The following is a 22,304-nucleotide window of genomic DNA, read 5'->3' as shown; positions in this document are numbered from 1 at the left end:
GATCATAGACAAGAAGTCAGGCTGTACTGATGCTAAAAACAAGTGGCTAGAGGTAGCCAGTGGAAGCGATAAATGCCACAAGGAACTTACCATGCTGGTGGCAGCATATAACAAGTATTTATTTAAAAAGTTGAATGCTCACATTTAAGACAAAATAGACAAAAAATAATGCACACATCATTTCTAGGACACTTGGAGAAATGCATTCACCTCACTCGGTTTCAGATTACACCACAGTGATGATACCCTTAGCAGCCCAATAAGTTAGGAGGCAGGTATCTCCAGAATATTGCACTGTTCAATAAGCTAGAACCACAACTTCCTCTTATTGTTGGAACAATGAACCATTACCAGGACAGACCACATAATAAGAGCCTTGAACAGCTTAATACTTAAAAAAAAAGAATCAACCAACCTGGCCCACATGTAACTGGATTTCAAGTATAAAGTATTCCACAGCCTCCAGCTGAAAGTCAAATAATTTTACATTGCAATTAGTTTAAGACAATTAAAGGCCAACCCAGAGATCTGCATTCCAATCGCCATCGGATTCCAAGACCTGCTTTTCCTATTGTAATCATTACAGTAGTCACAGTACAAGACTCCTTTTGTTGATGCCATGAAGTTACCCCCGCTAAGACTGCGTTTTGGATGAGGCAGCAACATTGCTTTTTGTGCTGTCAGGCATCTTTGTAGAGTTCGCTGTAATCCAGGGATGAAGAAGTACATCCTTTAAGGGCAGTCGATGAAATGGGTTATGCTTCAGAAGCTTTGAAATTAAATCCCTTGCACCTTCTGATACAAATGGAGGAAACTTGAATTCCACCTAAGGAAAAAGAAGGACACTGAAGACGATGCAAAAATTCTTTGGTAATAACCAAACTAGAGAGACAAAGGACTCCAAGGTACATACAGTAAGGAAAGCTGTGTCAGCCTTGTGGGCTATGCACCTTATGCCTATTGAGATATGGTTAAACAATTTCATCATAATCCTGAAGAAAACAAGGTTCTCACTGCTGGTAGAAGTTGAACTAGTGTATTTTTCTATGTTCTTCAAACAAGATTAGTTTGCTGGAACATTTCTAGGGTATGCAACAGGAAAAGTTAAGCTTATCTATTTTTAATAACACCTTGAATGTTAAATATTCATTTTACAAATTAGAAGAAAATTATGTGGAGAAGATTATTTGCTTTATGAGAGAGCTAGAAGCTCAGCTGCAGAAAGAAACAGGGTAGAACCAAGGAAGTGAGGCAAGGTGTCTTCAGGTCTCTTACAGTCATTCTACTGAACGACTGAAGACCATTTTAGAGATCTAGTTTTATGCATTATGTCTTGCTACAGTTCTACTTCAATACATACCCTTCTTCAAAATGACTATTTGGTTAAGCTTCCATAAGACAACAGAACTGTAAGGCAGCACAATTCAGCTAGTCCAAAGAAGTGTTGTCACATACCCTGGAAATAGCTCTGTAGGTTTCCTGGTATGTTTCTGCTTCAAAAGGTGGTTTCCCTACAAGGAATTCATAGCACAGAACTCCCAGGCTCCAAATATCCACCTTTTCATCATGTGTTCTTCCCTCAATCATTTCAGGAGGCAGGTAGTCAAGTGTCCCACAGAGAGTTGTTCTCCTGAAGAAAAGTTTAAGTTAATCATTTACTGATTATGGCAATTATAAGACGCATTTCAAGAGCCAGACAGAAGCTAATGCTGGCAATCATCTGTACCTCAGTGCAGTCTACACTGCATAGACTCAGCTCCACCAGAATACCTGGTAAAGAACTTCCAACAGTAAATTTTCTACTTTTGCTTTAAAGCATCTCAGTCACTGCAGTCAGTCTTATTCTTCCTTTTTTCATCCCACTTGCTAGATCAAATATAGCCTTCCTTTGTCAGGTGCAATTCAGACTAATTAAGGATATGCATTAAATATATTGTTAGTGTGATATTTGAACACAAGTGCTGGTCTCATCTCAGGGAACACTATAACCCTATAATAATACACCAACCAGCTTCACTTGTCTCAGGGTCAGCAAGTTTTGAACTATACAAGTTGAAAAGAAACAGGATAATAACAGGAACTGGTGTAACAGAGAGGGAGTGTTAAAACCTTTGCTGGAGTGGCCCAGTTCTTAAAGGATTTTTTCCCCTCAGTATTTTAGGAAGTTCACATTTATCTCCATTCCACAACTACATGACAAGAAAGCTAACACTGTCACTACAGAAGTATTTTACTGCATAAGATAAATATTGCATTCTCACCTAGAAGATGGAGCATGCACAGACCATCCAAAGTCAGCAATTTTTAATTCCCCATTTGAGCCAAGCAGCAAGTTTTCTGGCTTGATGTCTCGGTGAATCACACTCTTTGAATGACAGTATGATAGGGCATCTGCTAGTTCTGTGACATACTGTATTTAGAAAAAGAACAAATCTTTAAAGTATAAAGACATTGTCACTCTAGCTTATCTGGCTACAGTATAGCCTTTGCTAGGCATAATTAGTAGTTTAAGTTAGAACAATTATTCCTTAAACCCTTGAAGTCTGGCAATACAGGCTCTGCCTGAAGTGACCAAGCACTTGCTATTAAGCAATGCTGAACATCATTATATTAGTGCCATGCAGAATTTGTCTTCCCAACTTACTCATTACAAGTGCACAAGCAAACTAGCAACTAAGGAATCTCAGTTTCACACAACAGAATACAGAGCTTTATCTGAAGAGCTAGCTTTGTGCTTCAGATATTCCAGCTATGAAGACTACGTAACATGTAAGAAGCTAGAACAACCTACAGTAGCAGTTCTTTGCTCATCAAACTTGGTAAGTTTCTGAAGTTCTTTGTAGACTTCTCCACGAGGTGCATACTCTAGCATAAGGTAGACTCTTGTAACATCGTGGAAGTAGCCATATAATCTGAGAATGTTGGGGTGCCTGCAAAAAAGATTTAAATATTCTTCTGAACCAGGTATTTGTCCATATAATTTTAATTCCCTTTCCTGCCTCCCCCCTTTCAAGGCAAGCATAGGAACTTCAACACCTTGTACGTGTTCCTTCAGCTCACAACATATCCATTGAGAGCTTCATAGCAGGTAAATGGTGTTTATCAAAGCAGCAGCTTAGACTCCCTACTAGCAAGCAGCTAGCCAAGACTTTGGCTAATTCATATCTTCTCAAACATACCTTTCTACAGCAGATGGAAGAATAGACTACCATTGAAAGCGCCAATCCTTATGGGTTTTGGCATTTAAGCTTAAAACACTCTCTGTGAAAAACAATTTCTTCAGCAAGCTGGGCTTATTTTCCAGGAAGCAGAATACCAGAAACAAGTTCAGACTCTTGAGAAATTGCAGTTGCCCACGTAAATACAAGCAGCAAAGGGTGGGCTTTTTTGTAAAAAGATTTGTTATCAGAGGTTACTTCATTGCAAAGCAGACACAGGTAAATCTTGGTGCAGAAAGCCAAGAATACTAAACCAGCCATTTGAAGGTATCATGTGTTTAAAAAGAAACGTCTCTTTTCTTCAACAGGGTATGTTATTGTAAAAAAACATTACTTTGTTTACTTGAACACAAACAAAGCAAAGAGTGTAATTGGTCACTATACCTAAGATGAGATTGTATTTCAACTTCTCTTCGTAGTTGATGTTCTACACCGGCTTCCTCAAGTTGTGTTTTAAAGAGCACTTTCAATGCAAGAATAAATTTACTCTTCTTTTCACGTGCTAGGTACACATTTCCAAATTTTCCTTTCCCCAGCGGACGACCAATTTCAAAATCATCAAGAGACCATTGCCTTCTGCAAGAGGAAACAGAATGTTACAAAAGCTAGATATTTGCCTGGGCTTTGACTCCTAGGTTTACAGTCTCTAATGTTCCTGTTCAATAGATACTTGGTGATCTGAACTAGATTTTAGTCTTTAAGGGAACACCAAGATGAAAAAATATGCATCAAGTCTTTTCAAGAGAAAGTTATGGAAGTTAGTCTCTTCCTTCCTGAAGTTTATGCACAGATACTAACATCAGCCACACTAGTACAAGATCAAGACTGTGTACACCAAGCTATACTCGTTTCAATACACTAATACAGAGAAATCACTAGTGCATGTCAGAACTGTTTAAGTTAGCCATACTAGAAATCCAGCTTCACCCTTAGTTAGATTCCAGTCTCTTGCACGTATGAAGGAGGCTTTGTTTTCAAGTGTACATCTTGTGATTGGAGCAGTGGCTATCAGTGTTCTCCCACAAGAAGAGCTATTGCTCATTTAGCCGAAAAGTTTTCTTTAGATTACAGGAAGTCCTTGTTCCCAACAATTATCAGGGCAAAGTAAGCTTTCCTAGTTTCATATGTTGTCTCTGGAAAGTGGAGGGCCACTGGTCTCCACAACCAAGGGGCTCAAGTAGCCTTCAGCTTAGCTGCAACTCAGTTGCGGTATGAAGTCCTAGAAGTTAAAAACAAGCCTAATCCAGCAGGACTCAGTTAGCTAAAACAATTTAGGCATAAAACTTACTTTTTAGTCTCTTCATTTTTCTTTTTAGCAGTTTCTTCATTTTTCTGTTTAGAGGTGCTTTCTGCTTCAGAATTTTTTGCTATGTATAGAGAAGTAGATCAACTTTATGAACCGGACCCATGAACACAATACGAAAATTCACATGGGGAGCAAATCTAACCTCTGTGCAGTATCTGCAACAGTTTTTACAATACATTCAATTACATCTTAAACAATGTAGCATAGCTTACTATTGGCAAAGCAGCATAGCAGTTATCAGTACTATCAAAATGTAATTTTAAAAGCTTTCTTAAAAATAAAAAAACATTAAGCTTCCCCCCAAAACCACAGTAGTCTTGTGTATAAGAGATTAACATGAATACTGGAAAAACTGTGACATTTGAGTGCCAATTACATTAACTCACAGCTGACTACTGAGCATCTGGAAATTTTTAAACACCTATATTGGCTGTAAATGGGTAATCCTGGCAACAAGGATAGCGCAGTAACATCTAAACTGAAGCATGTGCTGCTATTCTGCTTTGGGGCACAGCCAAGTACTTCTCTACAAAACTGTCACACATCATCAACATCAGCTTTAGGTTTTCTGCACTTCACTCTGCTTCATAGAGCACAAGTATCCCAAGTGTCACAACTGTATAAAATATATGTACATCATCTTCAGAATTACCAGGTACTGCAGCCTGTTGAGGTTTTTCATTGCTCTTGCTTGGAACTTGAGGCCTAGCAGTCGCTTGGACAGGAAATACTGGTCGGGACTGCTGCGTTGTCTGGTTATTAGACAGTTTTTGGTTTGACAGTACAGATTTTTGTGACTGCACTGGAACTCGCTGGGCAAAGTTTGAAGGACACAGAACACGTTGTGCTTGAACTCCACTGTTCAGAAACCGGCTCTGAGCAGAATGTTGAGACACAGGGACACGTTTCGGGCCATCCCCAATGGGGTTAGCAATCTTCGAAAAGAAAAGTTATATATTAATTGTAAAATAGCATACTATAACCTTTATGGCCCCATTCAGCAAAGCAGGGAAAAAAGACAAGGCACATTAACAAGAGATGTTAGGGTAGTCCAACCTTATGTTTTATAAATTAAAGCATTCTTAAATTTCTACATTGACATGAAAAAATTAGTGGTTTTCTACAACAGCATACTTATGCATAGCTAGCAGAAGAACTTTTCCACATGCATCTGAAGAACATCAGCCAAAGGTATCAAGACAGCAGATCCTTACTATAAAAACATACACTGCTTTAAGTCATGGCTTATTTTCATGCTGTTCATCTTAATATACCTTGCACTGCAATGGGAGCTCAGCAGAACAAAGCAAGTCTATTTAATAAGGTTCAGCTCTCTGCTCTTGATCTTTTGCTTCCAGTAAGGGAAGGCAATTTAGGCTTACATTTAAGAAGTTCTTAGTTGTTCTAGGATACTTTCCCTACAGTTAAGTTCAAATGCTAATGATTAGCTTATCATATTTTTGACCCTCTAATAACACCTATGCAACAGTTTATACTTTTTTCTTCCCTAGATATTATTTTATCTTCTGGTTCAGTTCATTAAAAATATCATATTGACAGCTTGGTTAAAAAGAAGCTTTGCTTATGCTATTCTGAAACCTTACCAGGATCTATTAGGTTTTAAATTAAAATAGTGAGAAAGTGTCCATGTTTCTATATAGAAAGATATGTGATCAGGGTGATCTTGAGTACTACTGCACAGGCATGCAAATAGTGACATTAATACAGTGCTTGCTTTTGAAAGCCATATCTGGATTAAGTTGACTACACACATTTGCCCACTCTTTGAAGGATCTTATATTATACTTAAAATACGAGCTGAATTTCCCAATTCAAGTATAACATAATAATATTAACAATTAAAAAAGGAAGCCCTCCCTGGGCACTTCTAAGAGAAAGTTACTGAGATACAAAATTGGCAACTGATTCCTGCACACAGAAAAAGTTGTTTCGAGGCAGTTTTTCCCCTTTTTTCTACTTAGCACAGGTAATAATTGCCACAGACAGTTTGAAACCTGTAGCTCTTGCGCGATCAGGACAAACGCACCCACCAAAACCGAACAGGTCGCTCACCTTCGTAGCACGACTCGGGTATCCGGAATGGTTCTCTTTCGCGTTCTTATCCATAGCGCCTGAGGAGAACAGCTACATATAGCTTAGCCTACGGATGAGACGTAGCAAAGGGGGGTCAGTTCAACAAAAACCAGTACGTCTCGGAGAACTTCTTCAAAACGTCCCGTCGTCCCCTTCCTCCTCCAACGCCGGGAGGCCCCGAGGCCAGGCGCGGCCTGGCGTCCCGCCGCAGCGCTCCGCCTCACGCCCCTACCCCGCAACCGCCAGCCTGCGCCCACAGCGTCCCACCGGCCAGCCGGCCGAGGCCCGTCCCCGCCAGCGTCTCCAGCGGGCAATACCCCACCAAGCCACGGTCCCACCGCCCGACTCAGCCGCCCGCTCACCCCCGACCACCGCTCCCTCTGGCTGCTGCGGCCGTTTGAATTCAAACCGCCCTCCCTTAAATACCCCTTTAAACTGACGCCGCTCGCCATTGGCCCCTCTCCCTCCAGTCGCGCCCGCTGATTGGCTGCTTTGCAACCGGGCCGCCCGCCGATTGGCTCTCCGTACCCTCCGCTCGTTGCGAGGCTGAGCCTCGTCGCCGCCGGTCCCTGGAGCGCATGCGCAACGGCAGCCTGCTGCGTATCCCGAGCAGGGCCAACCCGCCCGCCCCGAGGGCGGTGTTTGCGCTACATGCGTATTTTACGTACCGTCCCTCCGCCGCTGCCTCCTTCCGTACTCCAACTGCGTGGATCGGCGCCCCGCTTACACACTTTTCTCCGCAAAGTCTCTGCCTGGCCGGGTCTTCCGTTACGCAAATCGCGTACGCCCAGACCACCCACCTGTGGCAACGCTACAACTCCCCTCCCTTCCTCGCAGCCACCGAGGCCTCGCAGCGTGCCGCCGCCGGCGGGGGAAGGGCGCCAGGTTAGTCCCGCATCCTGCCAGGCACCGGCCTCTTCCCTCTCCTCCTCCACACACGCACCCGCCGCCCCGGGCCGCGGCAGAGGCGGTGCTGCCACCTCGCGTGGAGCCGAGCGCGAGTGGGGCCGGGGGCCATTGTGTCCAGCCGGCGAGGGAGGTGCCCCGGGTGGCGGCGGGCGGCCCCGAGGAGCGGGAGGACGGGCGGAGGGGTGAAGCAGGCCTCGGCCTCGCCTGTGCCCGGACGTGCGGCCCAGGGCAGCGCTCCACGTGCCGGCAGCTCTCGAGGACAAGTGCGAAGGGGACGTGCCCCCCGCCTGAGGGATCTGCGCCAGCCCACTGACCCCTCGTGTGGCACCAGCGGTGACCTGCGGCCCCCCGCCAGCTTCCAAAACCACCACAGGTGCTCGAGGAGACGCTGAGCGGCAGCGGGACGACACCGATCGGCCAGCACAGTCCGTGAGTAGCAGCACAGGAGGAGCGCAGGGCTGCTGTGCCGCCTCAGTTGCCGGGTGCCCAAGCGGTCCTGCTCACGCCTGTGAGGGGGACCTCGGCTGCTGAGCGACAAGCAGCAGCCGAAACTCAGTTCAGTACTTTGGGCCTCTGAAGAACCGTGCTTGAAGGCAACTTTTAACTGTCTCTGCGGTGCTGAAAACAAGTGCGAAGGCGACCCTGGTGTGTGTGTTGGTGTTTACAAGTGGTACAGGATAGGTAAAAAGAAGATGTCAGGTCGGCGCGTGGCCGCAGCGTGCGATAGACGTCAGTTGCCACGGGGCATGGGTAGCATGGCATCCCCCCTCCTTGACCCGCGTCCACTTCGACTGCCGTTTCTTGAGGCTGACGTGAGTAGGACTTTGGGTTGGGTGGCGGTGTGCTCTGGGGACAGGCTCTCGGCCTGCCGGGGAGACCGTGCAGCCTGGCCGTGCGCAGTGCTTGTGGCTGTGCAGCCCGAGCGGCTGGAGCTGTGGGGGAGGCCTGTGGCACGGGGCAACAGCGCCCGCCACTTGTTATTTCACCTCCCCGCCTTTGGGGATTCCGGTGTCTCGGCGGAAACAGCCTTTCGGAGCTTTGCAGCTGGGACACAAAAGACCCCCGGCCCCCACCATCAGCCACCCACCCCCCCCCTCCGTTGGGAGCCGGCTCCCCGGGCTGCCCAGCCGGCCGGGGCCTGCCGCCCGCATCCCGCCCCCAGCGCCGCTCTGCCGGCCGAGGCCCCGACCTCCCCGGAGGGGTGACGAGGCTGAGGGACCCCGGAGGCGGCGGTTGGCCGGATCCCCCCCCCCCAGGCCCCCTCCCCGCCGCTCGGGGGCTCCCTCGGCGCGTCACCCGTCACGTGACACGGGGTGTGGGGGGTGGAGGCCGACACACCTTGCCGGCGCCCGGGCGCGCGCGCCGGGCGTCACGGTCATGTGACGCTGCACAATCCTCTCCTTCAAGAGTCGCCTCCAATCGATCTGCGGGCGCTCGATGCAGCAGCCCTCGCGGAGGAGCATTCTGCGGTCCCGGCCGCCGCCGCCGCCTCCGCCCCTACCGCCGCCGCCGATCGATGCGCTCAGGGCTCCGGTCGCCATTTTAGGGGGAGAGCGAGCGAGGCAGAAGGAAGGGTCGGTAGGTACCACCACCGCCGCCGCCCCGCGCCCCCGCTCCCCCTCGGCCCCGCTGCCCGCCCCGGGTCCCGTGCCCGTCCACCGCTTCCCGGGAGCGCTGCGGCTCGGCGCTCCCCGCCCTCATTCAGTCCCGCTCCCCCACGCCCCCTCCGCGCCCGGGCACTGGTCCTGCAGCCGGGCTGGGCGGGAGGATGCGGCCTCCCGGGGAGGGAGGAGGGAGGGGCCGGGCCGGGCCGGGTGAGGGTGCCGAGGCGTCTGACTTCCCTGCACGTTAATCGTCTCCCCGGCGCCTGGGTCCGCTGGTTCCGGCGAAAGACACTGACAGAATCCTCCTGCTGACCAATGCCGCATGATTTCTGCCTTCTCTATTGCTCCTTAATACGTTTCATGTTCCGTTTATTGGTGAGATTTTTCATTTCTACAGCAAACAAGTGCAACAGGTTTTTCCTTTTATTTTCTTTTATTTTTTTTCCCCCCATTTCATTTCTTTCTTACCTAAAATATGGTAGTATTTGGTGTCTGCACTGAAATTCAGCAGGATGTGCTTTATTTAAAGGTTGTGGTTGTTTCATGCAACTCTCTTGTATGTGATTTTTCTTCTTTATTTCAGGCCCCTCCAAGGCATTCCTTGCTCACAATGTATAGAACAAAAGTCAGTTTGAAAGACCGTCAGCAACTTTATAAACTGATAATTAGTCAGCTGCTATATGATGGATACATAAATATTGCCAATGGCTTGATAAATGAGATAAAACCACAATCGGTCTGTGCACCATCTGAACAACTGCTGCACCTAATTAAGTTAGGTAAGCTGGAATAAAAAGCTAACATAAAAGTCCAGTTTCTAAATCCCTGTCTTAAATACTTATGAATTAAGAGGTTAATCTTACTGAAAAGACATCTTTTATGCAAAGGTTATGTCTAGTAATAGCATAACACTTTCATATGTTTAGATACAGCCTTTGCTTCCATGGCATTTTTTGAAGGGCATTCTAGTTCTGTGTTTCATTCCTTAGCGTGCATTAAAAGCAAAGCACATTACTGAGTATTGTCAAAATCTGTTTGTTTGAACTTCCGTAACACTTAAAAACACCTGCTCAGGGTCCTGGGTGACTGGCAACTTTCTAAAAATACGCTCCAGACAACGGGATCACTGAGTCCACAGACCTAATAGAAAACTGACCCCCACAGTTCTTTGTCGACTTTAGAAATATTTTCTATATGATTCTTCCTGGCAGTGTTGGAAAGGGAGTAAGCCCTTCCATTGGCAATCTTCACTGGCTTTTACATATCAGTCTCGAGAAAATAAGCTTCACAGTCTAGGGTCGCAGCAAAGGTATCGCCTGTTCTCTCTCTGTGTATCTTTCTCTCTGAAAGTACATCTGTGTCTGTGCTGCAGTATGCAGTCAAAATACCTGAGCTGCTGTTGAAACAAGCTGACTAAGTTACTGGAAGAGGTCTAGCCATAACATCATGTCTTCTCTGTATTGTGACTCAACTGGTTCTGCTGCCTGAACGAGTTGAGTTCCAAGGGCATAAATATGTGAAGCCTTGTGTCTGTTTGAAATAAGAATGCTAGACTTGCAATTTGTAGATGAAAGCAACAAAAACTTTTCTATTGCATTTGATCAGTTGATGATCACAGCTGGGCACGTAGCTGAAAATTCTTGTGTCTGCCCTGTTACGACTTCCAGTGCTGAACTGTCCTTGTTCTGTAGATGCATCCTGGAAATAATAATTTAAAAATCTGTAGAGTGGGTGTGAAGAGGAGTAAACACTTTCATTTACAATGCTGGGATAGTTGTTTGTGGGTTTTTCTTCTTCAATGCAATAAACCAGAAAGGAAAAGAATCAATAAATGCTTCAATTTTTTACTTCAAATCATATGTAATAATGCTGGGGCTTGTTTCTCCCTCTGAAGAGCTGACCAGAGGCCTCTTGATGGCTTCAGTAACTGACTGTCAGTGCATTTATCAGTACTTGCCATCCTACAATATTTGCTGGTTGTATTTGCACCATTAATTTTAAGAGCTGTGTTCTGCTCTAGCATAGCCAAAGCACCTCTCATTTCTCACGGGAGGTACTGCTGTGTAACTAAACCTGCTCTGCTAGCTTAGCTTTGTTCAACAGGGGCTGCCTCTCTTAAAACCTGACTCGTAGCTGTTACACAAGTCTGTATCATAGATCTGGCCACAGCCTATCCGTCTAAGGAGAAGCTCAACCTGGTTTAAGTGCATCAACTTCTCTCTTTTCAGGAATGGAGAACGATGACAGTGCTGTTCAATATGCAATTGGACGGTCAGATACAGTAGCTCCGGGCACAGGAATTGACTTGGAATTTGATGCAGATGTACAGACCATGTCTCCTGAGGCTTCTGAATATGAGACTTGTTATGTCACATCTCATAAAGGACCGTGTCGTGTAGCTACGTATAGCAGAGACGGACAGTTAATAGCTACAGGATCTGCTGATGCCTCAATAAAAATTCTTGACACAGAGAGAATGTTGGCCAAAAGTGCTATGCCTATTGAGGTAAAATATGACTTGAATCGTAACCACTTTGTGAATTCTTGAGGTGCTGTCTGTTTCATGCCATGTCTGTGCCTTGTGGCTGGCTCAGTGGGTTGGACTAAATATCTGTCTCGCCGTATTTCCTACTCCAACAGAGGCTCATAAAGTACCCTTGAAGAAAAGGAAGAAGAAATAGGGCAAGTATACTTGTGTAACCTCTGTCAGCAGCCTAGAGGATTGAGCCAGAAATAGCTTCTAATAGTTGCTGATAATTGCTATATTGTATGAACACAGTTCATTTTTGACCCCACTTATACTTCTGGCCTTTACAGACTCCAGTGTCTGTGTTTTAGAACTGTTTCACAGAATACATATTCATTTGCTTCAATTTTCTCTAATACAGTTATCAGGTAGCAATTTAAAAGTGGGGTTGTTCTTTGGTGGTGGTGGGGTGGTTTTTTTGCATAAACTGCGCACCGAATTCTCAGCAGTATGAGTAAAAGTTGCAGTTTTCCCAGTTGGTACAGCTTACTGTAATTCTTACAGCAATACATATTTTGATTTGGACCGTTTATGAAGAAGGTGATGCGTTTTCTTGCATCAGTTCTCCGCTACTGAAACTAGTTTGTCCTTGAGCAAGTCGGTTGACCTTTTTAAGATGCAGGGATCTTACCTGATAACAATATATGGGCCTTCAAATAATCAAGATAATAGTGATTATGGGCCTAGTCATATGTCAGAAAGGTAGCTGTTGTTTCCCACTTGGGCAAGTATAAAACCTACTTTTCCTATCAAAAGCGTGTTCTGCTTTCTAACAGTCTAACTTGTTGAATGTTCTTTGTAGGTCATGATGAATGAGACAGCACAGCAAAACATGGAAAATCACCCTGTTATTCGGACTCTGTATGATCATGTGGATGAAGTTACGTGTTTAGCTTTTCATCCAACAGAACAGATCCTAGCATCTGGTTCAAGGGACTACACACTAAAATTGTTTGATTACTCAAAACCTTCTGCCAAAAGAGCCTTCAAATATATACAGGTTAGATACAATACCAGTTCAGAGCAACCAAAGCTTGAATGTCTAAGTACTGAGCTATCAGTGAGTTGAATTGTGTCTGAGTTGATAAGTGGTTAGGTGCGTAGGAGTATGCAGCTACAAAATTTGCAGACATTATGGTAATTACATGTTAAGAGTTTGTGCATAATGGACACCTATATATTTCTTAAATCTAGTGCCTGTCTGCTTTTTCTTAATCTAGACCAAATCTAATATAGGTAACTTTGAAGTCAATTATATTATTTTGGTTTTGGAGGAGAGTTTGGGATTATGTGGTGGTGGGCTCTGGGGTGTGTGACTGGCTGACAGTCTCCTGTCACTTTTGTGCGATATCTATCCCAAAAATGAGCAGGCACTGCAAGCTGCTCTATGACAAAAACTATGATACATTTAAAGGTAGCCTGTCGTTTTAATCCTACAGGAGGCATTTTCTGTTTTGCAAAACCAGAACACGTTGTGCTAACTGATAATTTAACTAGGTTTTTTAGCACTTTAATGCCACCAGAATTTACACTTCCATTTCAGATTTTTTTTCTTTCTTACACCAATTATGTATTTTTGATCAAACAGGAAGCAGAGATGTTGCGCTCAATTTCTTTTCACCCTTCTGGAGATTTCATACTTGTTGGTACCCAGCACCCTACTTTACGACTGTACGATATCAATACTTTCCAGTGTTTTGTGTCTTGCAATCCTCAAGATCAGCACACTGACGCTATATGTTCAGTAAATTACAACGCAAGTGCAAACATGTATGTGACAGGAAGTAAGGATGGATGCATCAAACTGTGGGATGGTGTTTCGAATCGCTGTATCACTACTTTTGAGAAGGCACATGATGGAGCTGAAGTCTGTTCTGCTATTTTTTCCAAAAATTCAAAGTATATCTTGTCAAGTGGAAAAGACTCTGTAGCTAAACTCTGGGAGATATCCACTGGTCGAACACTGGTCAAATACACAGGTATGTGGTAGGTCACCTTCCAAGTACCTTCTTTTTTAGGTACTGACCCACATCAGGAGTGATAATATTGTCAGAAGAATAGAATTCTTAAGGGCAATGGGATACTGCTGCTTTGAGGATAAATTGCCCCAAATTTTGGAAAACACTTAATGTAGACTAAGAAAAGAGAAGCTGTGATTCTTGTATGTCTGTCAGTGTAAATGTATTTAGTCTGAGTAGATCCTGGAGATTTTTCTGACATCATTACTCCATTGCTTTGGAGGGAAGTTATCACTAAATTAGAGAGAAAAGTAAAAAGGAATGCTGCCCTAAGGACTGGGACACTTCTGCAGAGGGATTTGTTCTCTAGTTTTTCTTTAGCGTGTTTTAGAAACACTGATTATTAAAACAGAACAGCATCGCCACTTTTCTTGCTGGTGATCATTTTGATTTTGCAATTTTTCTATTTATTGCTAGACTAGGGGCACAGTTTAAACTGGAAGGGTCAAAACTAACACCTAATCGTTCCTGGCTAGAGTAGGCCACTCTCCTGCAGAGTACCTGCCCAGATGGGGAACTGAACCTACTTCAGGGCAGTTGTTTTAACCATTAGACTCATGTGCAAAAGATGGCTCTAGTGTGCCCTGGCAATATTCTGAAAAATAGCTGCAGGTCATTTGGTTTTGTTTGGGTTTCTTTGGGTTTGTTTTTCTTTTGTGTTTTTTTTCCCAAGGATGCAGTTGTGTGCAAGGTAGTCACACTCAGAGCGTGCTGACAATACCATGCTTTGATTTCAGCAGGACTTAAGAACTGGTGAAGGATATAGAAGCTTGGCATGCGATAGCAGCTGTGTGATGGGGGAAGCTCTTGGGTCAAGCACTAATGTGCTTAAGCGTTAGGAGTCATAGCATGAAAGAGGAGAGGATGTTGAAAATTTCGCATATCCGCTTTTGGGATTTGTACTGTCCTTTTTTTGTACGCTAGCTCTATTTTGCTCTCAACCAGCAGGGTGCAGCACCTCCTCAGCAAACATTTGTAAGATATCTGGTAGGATGCAGGTGTGTGCATTGCAAAGTAAATACGTATGTATGAAACACACATTTTATTTGAAGGGTACGGAGGGAAGGTACGGCCAAGGTAGGTTATATAATGTGCCATATGATACATACATTAAAAACAAAAGTTGTCACTGGCAATGAGAATCTCTGTATTCCACTATCTGTGGTCCTTAGTTCCAGCTGTAAGCCTCATACCAAAAATATAAGGCAAAAGTGTTCTTAAAGTTAAGCGATTGCACTCATACTGAGTGGTTGGACTTGACTGACACAGGGGAAGCATTTAATCTTTGTCCTCTATGAAATTTTAGAATATACCATGTATATAACCACAAAAAACATTCATTATTGATTCATCTGTTGTATGTGGAAATGGTAGACTAACTGAGAAAATAAGGCTCCTTTGTAGACTGCAGAAATTGATACCTATGAGATGTTTATTCTTAGGTCTTTGGAACCTCTCTAAAACCGATGCTGTTTGGGTTAATGTTTTGCTGTATGTATTTAGGAGCTGGTTTGAGTGGACGACAAGTACACAGGACACAAGCTGTCTTCAACCACACAGAAGATTATGTGCTGCTTCCAGATGAAAGGACCATAAGTCTCTGCTGCTGGGATTCAAGAACTGCTGAACGGAGAAATCTTCTTTCTCTTGGGCACAACAGCATTGTCCGTTGTATCGTCCATTCTCCTACCAATCCTGGCTTCATGACCTGCAGTGACGACTACAGGGCTAGATTTTGGTACAGAAGGTCAACGACAGACTAAGGACAGCTTTATAAAACAGTGATTATCCAGATTCATTATATCATCTTGTATTGATTGTACTGCCAACAGATGCCTAGATGAAAGCCGTGCTGTGTCTGTTTTTTAATTCTGTCAAATGTGGCAGAAAAATATCAAAATACTGAGACTAAGTTTTGCCCCACGCTAATTTTTTTTATTAGTGTGTGTGGCATTAATTTTTAAGTCATCTCTAATTGTACTCAAGGAGGGGGTTGGGGAGAATAAAATGATCCTTGCAGGAAGGATTAAACTTGTTCTCCTGTCTTTATAAATCCCACGAAAGATAATGTGACTGTGTCTTGCTCAAACTGGGCAGTGTGAGCCAGGTTTGCTCTGCGTTGTGTCTGTGCAATCCCACTGAAGTCTGTTTAATGAATGGATTACACAAGTAACAGCAGAACGTGGCAAATACTTTAATGAAGCCTTAAGCTGCCTTCAGTTCTGATTCATTCTTTGTAAAGCTCTGTTTTGTATCTTTTAGTCTGGGGGTTTTTTTGGTGGATTTTTTTTTTTCTTTTGCTCATTGGCCAAGTGGACCTTCAATTCTGAGCCAGTCTTGTGCCGTAAGAATTTGAAAGAGGATTTAAAATTGTTTAGATGAATTCGAGAAATGGTGTTCTAGTTCTGGTATTAAAGCTCAGACTTGAAATCGCGTCTTCTTTTGAATTTATCTTAACAAGTGGGACCCTAAGGTAAATTAATGGTATTTTCAAGGAATATCCACATTGCAACTGTGAATGTGACAGTGCTGCAGCATGTGAAAATAAGAATAATGTTGCCATAGAGACCTTTAGTATCCTCTCAAAGAAAGAAACTTGTGCATATTAATTTCTGTATATGTACCTCAGAAATGTCAATGTGAGAATTGTCATCCTGTAAGTCTGTTATACAGCACTTGAATTACATTCTTTTTTATTATTATTCAAAAACCCAGATCCGGTTTCTTCTCCCTGTTATCTCTATTAGCCCAAGTTTCCCAGACCTCGTGCTATTCAACAGAAGTAAAGATCATTAAGGAAACTGTGCTTAAACCCTCTCAAAGTTTAAAAATTCACTACCTGCTTTCACAGATAGGTGCCCGTGCAAAGTTTTAAATGTGTGTTCATTCAGGCATGCTTGTACGGTGCTCTGGGGCTGCCCATTGGGAGGCTTCCTTCAAGTCAAAAGTTCAGCACTTGCTTTCATGAGGAATTTTTAAATGTAAGATTGTTCTTCCTGCTGGATTAACTTTCCATTACCGCTGATGAAGTGTCTCGTCAAGGGCTGATGAGGGTACAGGTTTTGTCTGTATTTAAATAAAGATTACCTTTTAAGAAGTTATTTAATATATAAAGAAGGAAATGTATTAGTTTTCTTTTCTATATAACAAAGGAGAAATGAATACTGGGGACATGTTAAAGCTTGAAGAATTAGTTTGTTGTGTTAATCTGCATTGGACATAACTAGAGACCTACAGTATAGAATGCAGGGTGGTTTTCTAAAAGAGGTAGAGAATGAAATTTAGTTTTCCGCTTGAAAGCTACTGCTGTGCAAAACATTCTTAGCCATAGCAGTCGTCTTCGCTCCTCCTCTGCCTCCCTTCAAGTTTCTAAAACTTGAGCGTGGGGGGCGTGAGATGGCAGTCCTGGTGGCTTTTTTGGTGGAGAAACAATGAGACCCAGAGGTTGGTGGAAGGGAAAAGGGAAGTCCTGGCACAGTTATTAGCGGGTGCTGTTCTCCCTCAGTGACAGCAGCCGCTGCTGTTACAGCCAGCAGCTAAACTGATAGCAGTGGCAATTTTTTTCTGGAGTGACACATTTTTTTTCAGTTCTGTTAAAGAAGCTGTCTGTAAGTAGCACGTTTGCTACAGGTGTTCAAACTCTTCTATTTTTAAACTATTTTGATGGTTTATTTTTTAAACGACTGCTGTGGTTGCTAAGTTAGCAGCATGTTTACACCTCGAGCTTCCGTAATTCTGTGGTCTTTTGCAGAATTAAGAGGTTTATTCTGTTAATGCAAAAACATCCTGGCATGGGCACCTTTCTTTCATTTCTTTCTTGCTTGAGGCCAGAAGTTGGGGGGGTTCTGTTTAAGAAATAAGGGCTGGAAGAAACTGAACTCATCCTATTTCGGTAGATAACTCAGCCCTGTAGTGAAAGAGTTCAGCACTACAACGTGGCAGCAGCATTCCGGTAGTCGTGGTTGGTTGGGGATGAGACTGGGGGGAGCCAGGCGCTGTTCGGCATTCGGAGCAAGCCCGCGTGGAAGTACGATAAAGGGCAGCCATAGCTGCGTCTGGAAGAACAAGGTTGTGTACACACGTAGTCGTCCTGTTTGCCAGGGAATACCTCTCTTCACTGTGCAAGCTGGAAGTATCTAAGTAAACATTCTTCGTGTGGTCATGCTTCCTGCCGCAGTCAGAGCGGCTTCACACCTAGAACTTCTATTTGATCAATTAAAATTCCATTGCGGTCACTTGCCCTTCACAAGTTTTGCAGTCAGTACCTCTTGGTAGCTACGTCCCAGCGAGCTCGGCTCTGCTCAGAGCACCTCTGTCATCCTGGGGATTTATCGCCTCCTCGAGAAAGCCTCCATCACCTCCCTGAAGGTCCGTTGTATCCATCTGCCATGTAACATACTCTTGCCTCTCCTCAGGAGATGCTATCATGGAAACGTGGCGAGGTGATGCCACAGCTAACACGTGAGGCCAACGAGCCGTGCCCTCCTGAAAGCAAAGCAGAGCTTTGGAGACAAATCGTAATTACAGTTTTATATCGTTCAGCCTTTGGCATTCCTTGGCTCTAGGGAAAGTCTTTCCTAAAAGGCCACTCCTGAAATTAGGCTTGTTCGCTACCCATTGACACAGATTTCAGACCTTCTAAAGAGGGGATACTGGTCTGGGACAAGTATTTCTCATTTCCTGCACACAGCGGCTGTCTTCCCACCAGAGCTGCCCTGGGAGACTGAATCCCAGGGAAAACTGAAGCGCAATAAAGGAAAAGCAGTTCAGGTAATTGTAGTTCAGGTTCAGAAGTTGGCCCTGGGGGGCTGTAAGGGACCCTTCAAACATGCTGCAGCGTAACCACCGACTCACTGAGCGGGTATTGCAGGACGGGAGGCGAAGCCCCCGCGTCTGCTTGTGTACGTGCTTGAGCCAGGAGCAGTCCTTCACCAGGCACAGATGGTAATGCGTAAAGTTTTCACAAAGCCCCTTTATAACAAAAAATGGTATCAGTGCCTTAAATGCTGAGACAAATTTGGAAGGTTTGAAAAACGTTATCTTCGAAATCCTGAATTGAGATGCTTGTGGCAGCTCCTTTCTATCCAGCACTGTACCACCCCCGTGGCGCGTAGTACTCTTGTATTCATTACATTGCTAAAAGAGGAAATACAGGAACACGCAGCAAAACAGAAGGGCAAGACTTCTGACTGCGGTTAATTGCGACAAGTTGGTGACAAGAGAGATCAAGGAAAATTCCACTTGCAGACAGACTTTTTTTTCTCACTTTTAGATGCTAACAGGGTGCTTCTGTTTTGCGTTCTGTTCTTTCAATCTTACCTGCTGTCATAGAAATTATCTTTCATGAGAATCTTCTCTAGAAATTCCTAAATGCTTTTAGGGGTCGAGCTGTCAGATGAGCTTTCTTGAGACATAGTTCCTAACACGCAGTGACTGCGCAGAGCTGAAGTCTCTTCATCCTGCCGTAATTATCTGCATTGCTCAAAGTGACGCTGCTGGGGAATGACAACCATGGATAAAAGCATAGGAATCAACAGAGCTGCAAAGGTACGTCTGGTGGGTTTTTTTGAGTACAAAGGGTTCTAGAATAGGTATGGTGTTTGAGTTCCGCATAACGCTCAGGGATGTTGGAAATGTTTGGTGCCCTCATCTCGAGGGGGACGGAGGGCTCTTTGGGATGCTCAGGTACCTACTGTCTCCCTCCACTTTTTGTTGTGACAAAAATATTAATTGGAAGAAATGTCTTCTTGGGGAGGACTCCAAATAAAGTTCGATTCCCAAACAGCAAATACCTGTGAATAAACACATTTGTGAAATAATAAATATATAACTTCAACGTTGCACCTGACTTACTGCTATCCTGTGGCAACGTTAGAGATGGGGGTCTATTGTCAGGGACTTTCTGTGACAGCCCAGGCGACCTGTTGCGTGATGGATAATTTCCCTGTTACACACCAAACAGAAAGACTTTTGAAGCACTGTATTTGTTTCTTTTGAAAGACTGGAACTAGTTTATAAGTTTTTTAGTATTTATTTGTGTATTCATATTGCATCTAGTATAATTTTACATATATACATAGATAAAATACCCTGCTGCAACTATAAGGGTTAGAGAATGCTGAAGTCTTGGTTCAAAGTCAGTGCCTTGATTGTCCAACCATGTGCAAGTCTAATAAGCAATGTAATGGAATTATTATTTTCATCCTGGATGATGATCTCAATGTTTACTGTAAATAAACTGCCTCCTGGAAAGTTGATACAAAATGTAGTGGGGGAACAAAGCTTAGCAGTAGCTCGATGAGTCGGTTTTTTGCACTCAAAATTTTCCGTTGAGGCACGTAAAGATAAGAAGAGGGTTATTTTTCACACTTGAAAAAACTGATGCAGGACATTTTTCATTTCTACACAGAGAAGAGTTTCTATTTCTAGATACGATATTTCAGTTTTCTTAAATGGACTGCCAATGGCTAAAGAAACGCAATGAGGGTCCTGTTCTGCTGTGAGATCCCTGAGCGCAGCCAGAGCACACCCGCTCACGTTCAGCTGGAACAGCAATTGAAAAAGTCAAATTTCTTTCTGCAGTACCATTTTTGAACTGTTTATAAGGTTCATACTACCCTAGCAGTACTGTTTAGTATAATATTTGAATGTTATACTTAATAGGAAAATACTAAGGATGTGTTTTTCCCTACTATCTGGACTTGTTGAAGCACCATGTGCCAACCATCAGTAGCTTTGCTCTGGCAGGTGACGCTTTGCCATTATTGCCATGCCCCGACTATTCCACCTTCGCCAGGAAAACTGTTTCTGAAAATGAATTCAGCGCACGAGAACAGCCAGAGAACTGGTGTTACTTCTTTCTTGTTGCATGTACACCTGCCACAGAGTCCGCACAGGAAACATTGCACCTCCTGGCGCAACTTAAAGCCGAGTTAGTGCGACGGGCTGCGCTTGGGAAACAGCTCTCGCCCTGTCTGACACATTTGCTGTGCTCATGCCAAAGGAAAAAGAGGAGCGTTTTTTTAAACACACATGAAATTGATCTGCAGTTTGCCCCTCCTTCCAAAATCCCCAGTTTCCATACTCCCATCTTGTCCCCAAACGCGTGTGTGAAGGACAGTGTGGATGTTTCTGTGCGCTCCTCTGCACCTACAGCCGCTGCCACCCCCGGTCTCCACCTCCAACACCATTTGGGAGAAAACTGGTGTTTCAAAGTAGGATTTGCCAGAGCTAATATATTGAGCTAAGAGTTACTTAACTAGCCAAGAGGAAATACTGGTGAGAATGGTGAAGTCTCCGTTTTCCCAGGCCTCGGACGCTAAGTTTGGGGCGATTCTCAGGGACGCAGGTGGCTGGAGGCAGACGCGATGCCCAGCTTTCCTGGGCGAATCTCAGAGGTAACACTTTAGTTCTGCCATGGACAAAACGGTCTCGACCCAGGGAATTTTCACCTCATGTAATTTATTGCCAGGTAACACAAACTTCTAATCACTGATTTGGATGACTGAGAGAGAATAAACCATAAACAATTAAGCAAGCACTTAAGTGAACACCTTTCCTCCCCCTCCCGAGTCTCAACTTGCCTTATTTTCCTGCGGGGTACACCCAGCCCGCCCCAGTTCCTTCAGGGAGGTGACGGTGGCACAGGAGGTTGGGGCTGGGGAAAAGACCCCTGCCCGATGCTGCTGCTCCCTGATTATTGCCTGGATTTCTCCACTCCTCCATCCCTGTCCCAGCATGGGACACCATGGCCCCCGTCCCTTAGGGGGTCCCTGTCCCGACGTGGGTCAGCAGAGGGTGTCCCTGCCCCGGCACGGCAGCGGGCCTGTCTGGGATTAATTCAAGAGAACATTTAATTGTATTTGAAAATATTCTTGTGGACACGAGTTCTGGCTTTGTTATTTGTATTTCTGGCTGGTTTCAAACGCTGGTAGCACCTGAATAATTCCACGGTAGCAAATGAAGGGCTGCTCTTATCTCTGCGTGGAGTGTTCAAACTAGTGAAACTGCTGGTAGTAATATTAAAAAAAAAAGAGAGAAAACAAAAACCCCAAAGGCATTCAAATGAGCTGCTTTGTGCCAGGAATTCTTTCCCATTTGGACAACGGGGTTCGCTGCTTGTCTGCTCCCAGCCCCAGCTCTGAGGTGTGGATTTTGTTGAGAAAGCATTTTCAATTCAGCATTTTCTATTCAAGAAGCATTGCTTTTCTAGTTACGTGATTGTGGGTTTGGGAGTGAGCGTCTAATTTCATCTTGAAGCTACCGTGGAAAGAGGAAGGAAAAGGCTTTTGCCAGAGAAAAGGCAGAACGTACAAAGGCAAAACCAGTAAAAGTTTGCAAACCTCAAGATATTCACAAGTACAAAGCGGTAAAACCTGTGCATTTGCATAAGCATAACCTGGGCAGAGCTGTTCTGAGCAAACAGGAATTATGGATAATTTTAAACAACACTATTATTTAATAACATTAAAGAATTTTTTTAAGTAATCAAAGAAACAAAGCCCTTCAGCTGCCGTTAATGTTTAGCTTTCCTCCTCAGGTTTTCTGCCCCTGAAGAGCGTGATTATTTTGCAGTGATTTCCATAACTACAAAGGGCATCTGTTCCGTTTTCTAGGGACTTGAACGTG

The 22,304-nt window shown here is 44.3% G+C and overlaps 2 protein-coding genes across 8 annotated transcripts; one reads left to right on the top strand and one right to left on the bottom strand.

Annotated features, from left to right (window-relative positions):
* Positions 1-98: 98 nt before the first annotated feature.
* On the bottom strand, positions 99-7,569 carry AURKA (aurora kinase A). 5 transcript variants are annotated; one of them, XM_074604710.1, is made up of 9 exons: positions 7,287-7,569; positions 6,598-6,685; positions 5,177-5,459; positions 4,507-4,585; positions 3,603-3,794; positions 2,792-2,930; positions 2,262-2,410; positions 1,456-1,630; positions 99-826 (listed from the first exon to the last, which is right to left on the bottom strand). In XM_074604710.1, the coding sequence occupies exons 2-9, from the start codon at positions 6,649-6,651 to the stop codon at positions 635-637; spliced, it is 1,263 nt and encodes a 420-aa protein (XP_074460811.1). In that variant the 5' UTR covers positions 6,652-6,685; positions 7,287-7,569; the 3' UTR covers positions 99-634. The 5 variants fall into 5 exon arrangements, with proteins under 5 accessions (XP_074460811.1, XP_074460810.1, XP_074460809.1 ...); XM_074604709.1 differs by lacking the exon at positions 7,287-7,569 and adding an exon at positions 7,045-7,182; XM_074604708.1 differs by lacking the exon at positions 7,287-7,569 and adding an exon at positions 6,981-7,052.
* On the top strand, positions 7,241-16,106 carry CSTF1 (cleavage stimulation factor subunit 1). 3 transcript variants are annotated; one of them, XM_074604706.1, is made up of 8 exons: positions 7,241-7,503; positions 7,778-8,339; positions 8,935-9,105; positions 9,715-9,910; positions 11,360-11,637; positions 12,461-12,658; positions 13,247-13,637; positions 15,180-16,106. In XM_074604706.1, exons 2-8 carry the CDS (start codon positions 8,220-8,222, stop codon positions 15,437-15,439), a joined length of 1,614 nt encoding a protein of 537 aa, XP_074460807.1. In that variant the 5' UTR covers positions 7,241-7,503; positions 7,778-8,219; the 3' UTR covers positions 15,440-16,106. The 3 variants fall into 3 exon arrangements, with proteins under 3 accessions (XP_074460807.1, XP_074460805.1, XP_074460808.1); XM_074604704.1 differs by having other exon boundaries at positions 7,241-8,339; XM_074604707.1 differs by lacking the exon at positions 8,935-9,105 and having other exon boundaries at positions 7,250-8,339.
* Positions 16,107-22,304: the final 6,198 nt, after the last annotated feature.

Source organism: Larus michahellis, chromosome 12, assembly GCF_964199755.1.
Source record: "Larus michahellis chromosome 12, bLarMic1.1, whole genome shotgun sequence".
Classification (NCBI taxonomy): Eukaryota; Metazoa; Chordata; class Aves; order Charadriiformes; family Laridae; genus Larus; species Larus michahellis.
The sequence above is the reverse complement of the archived record's forward strand: the minus strand, read 5'-3'. Positions and strand labels throughout refer to the sequence as shown.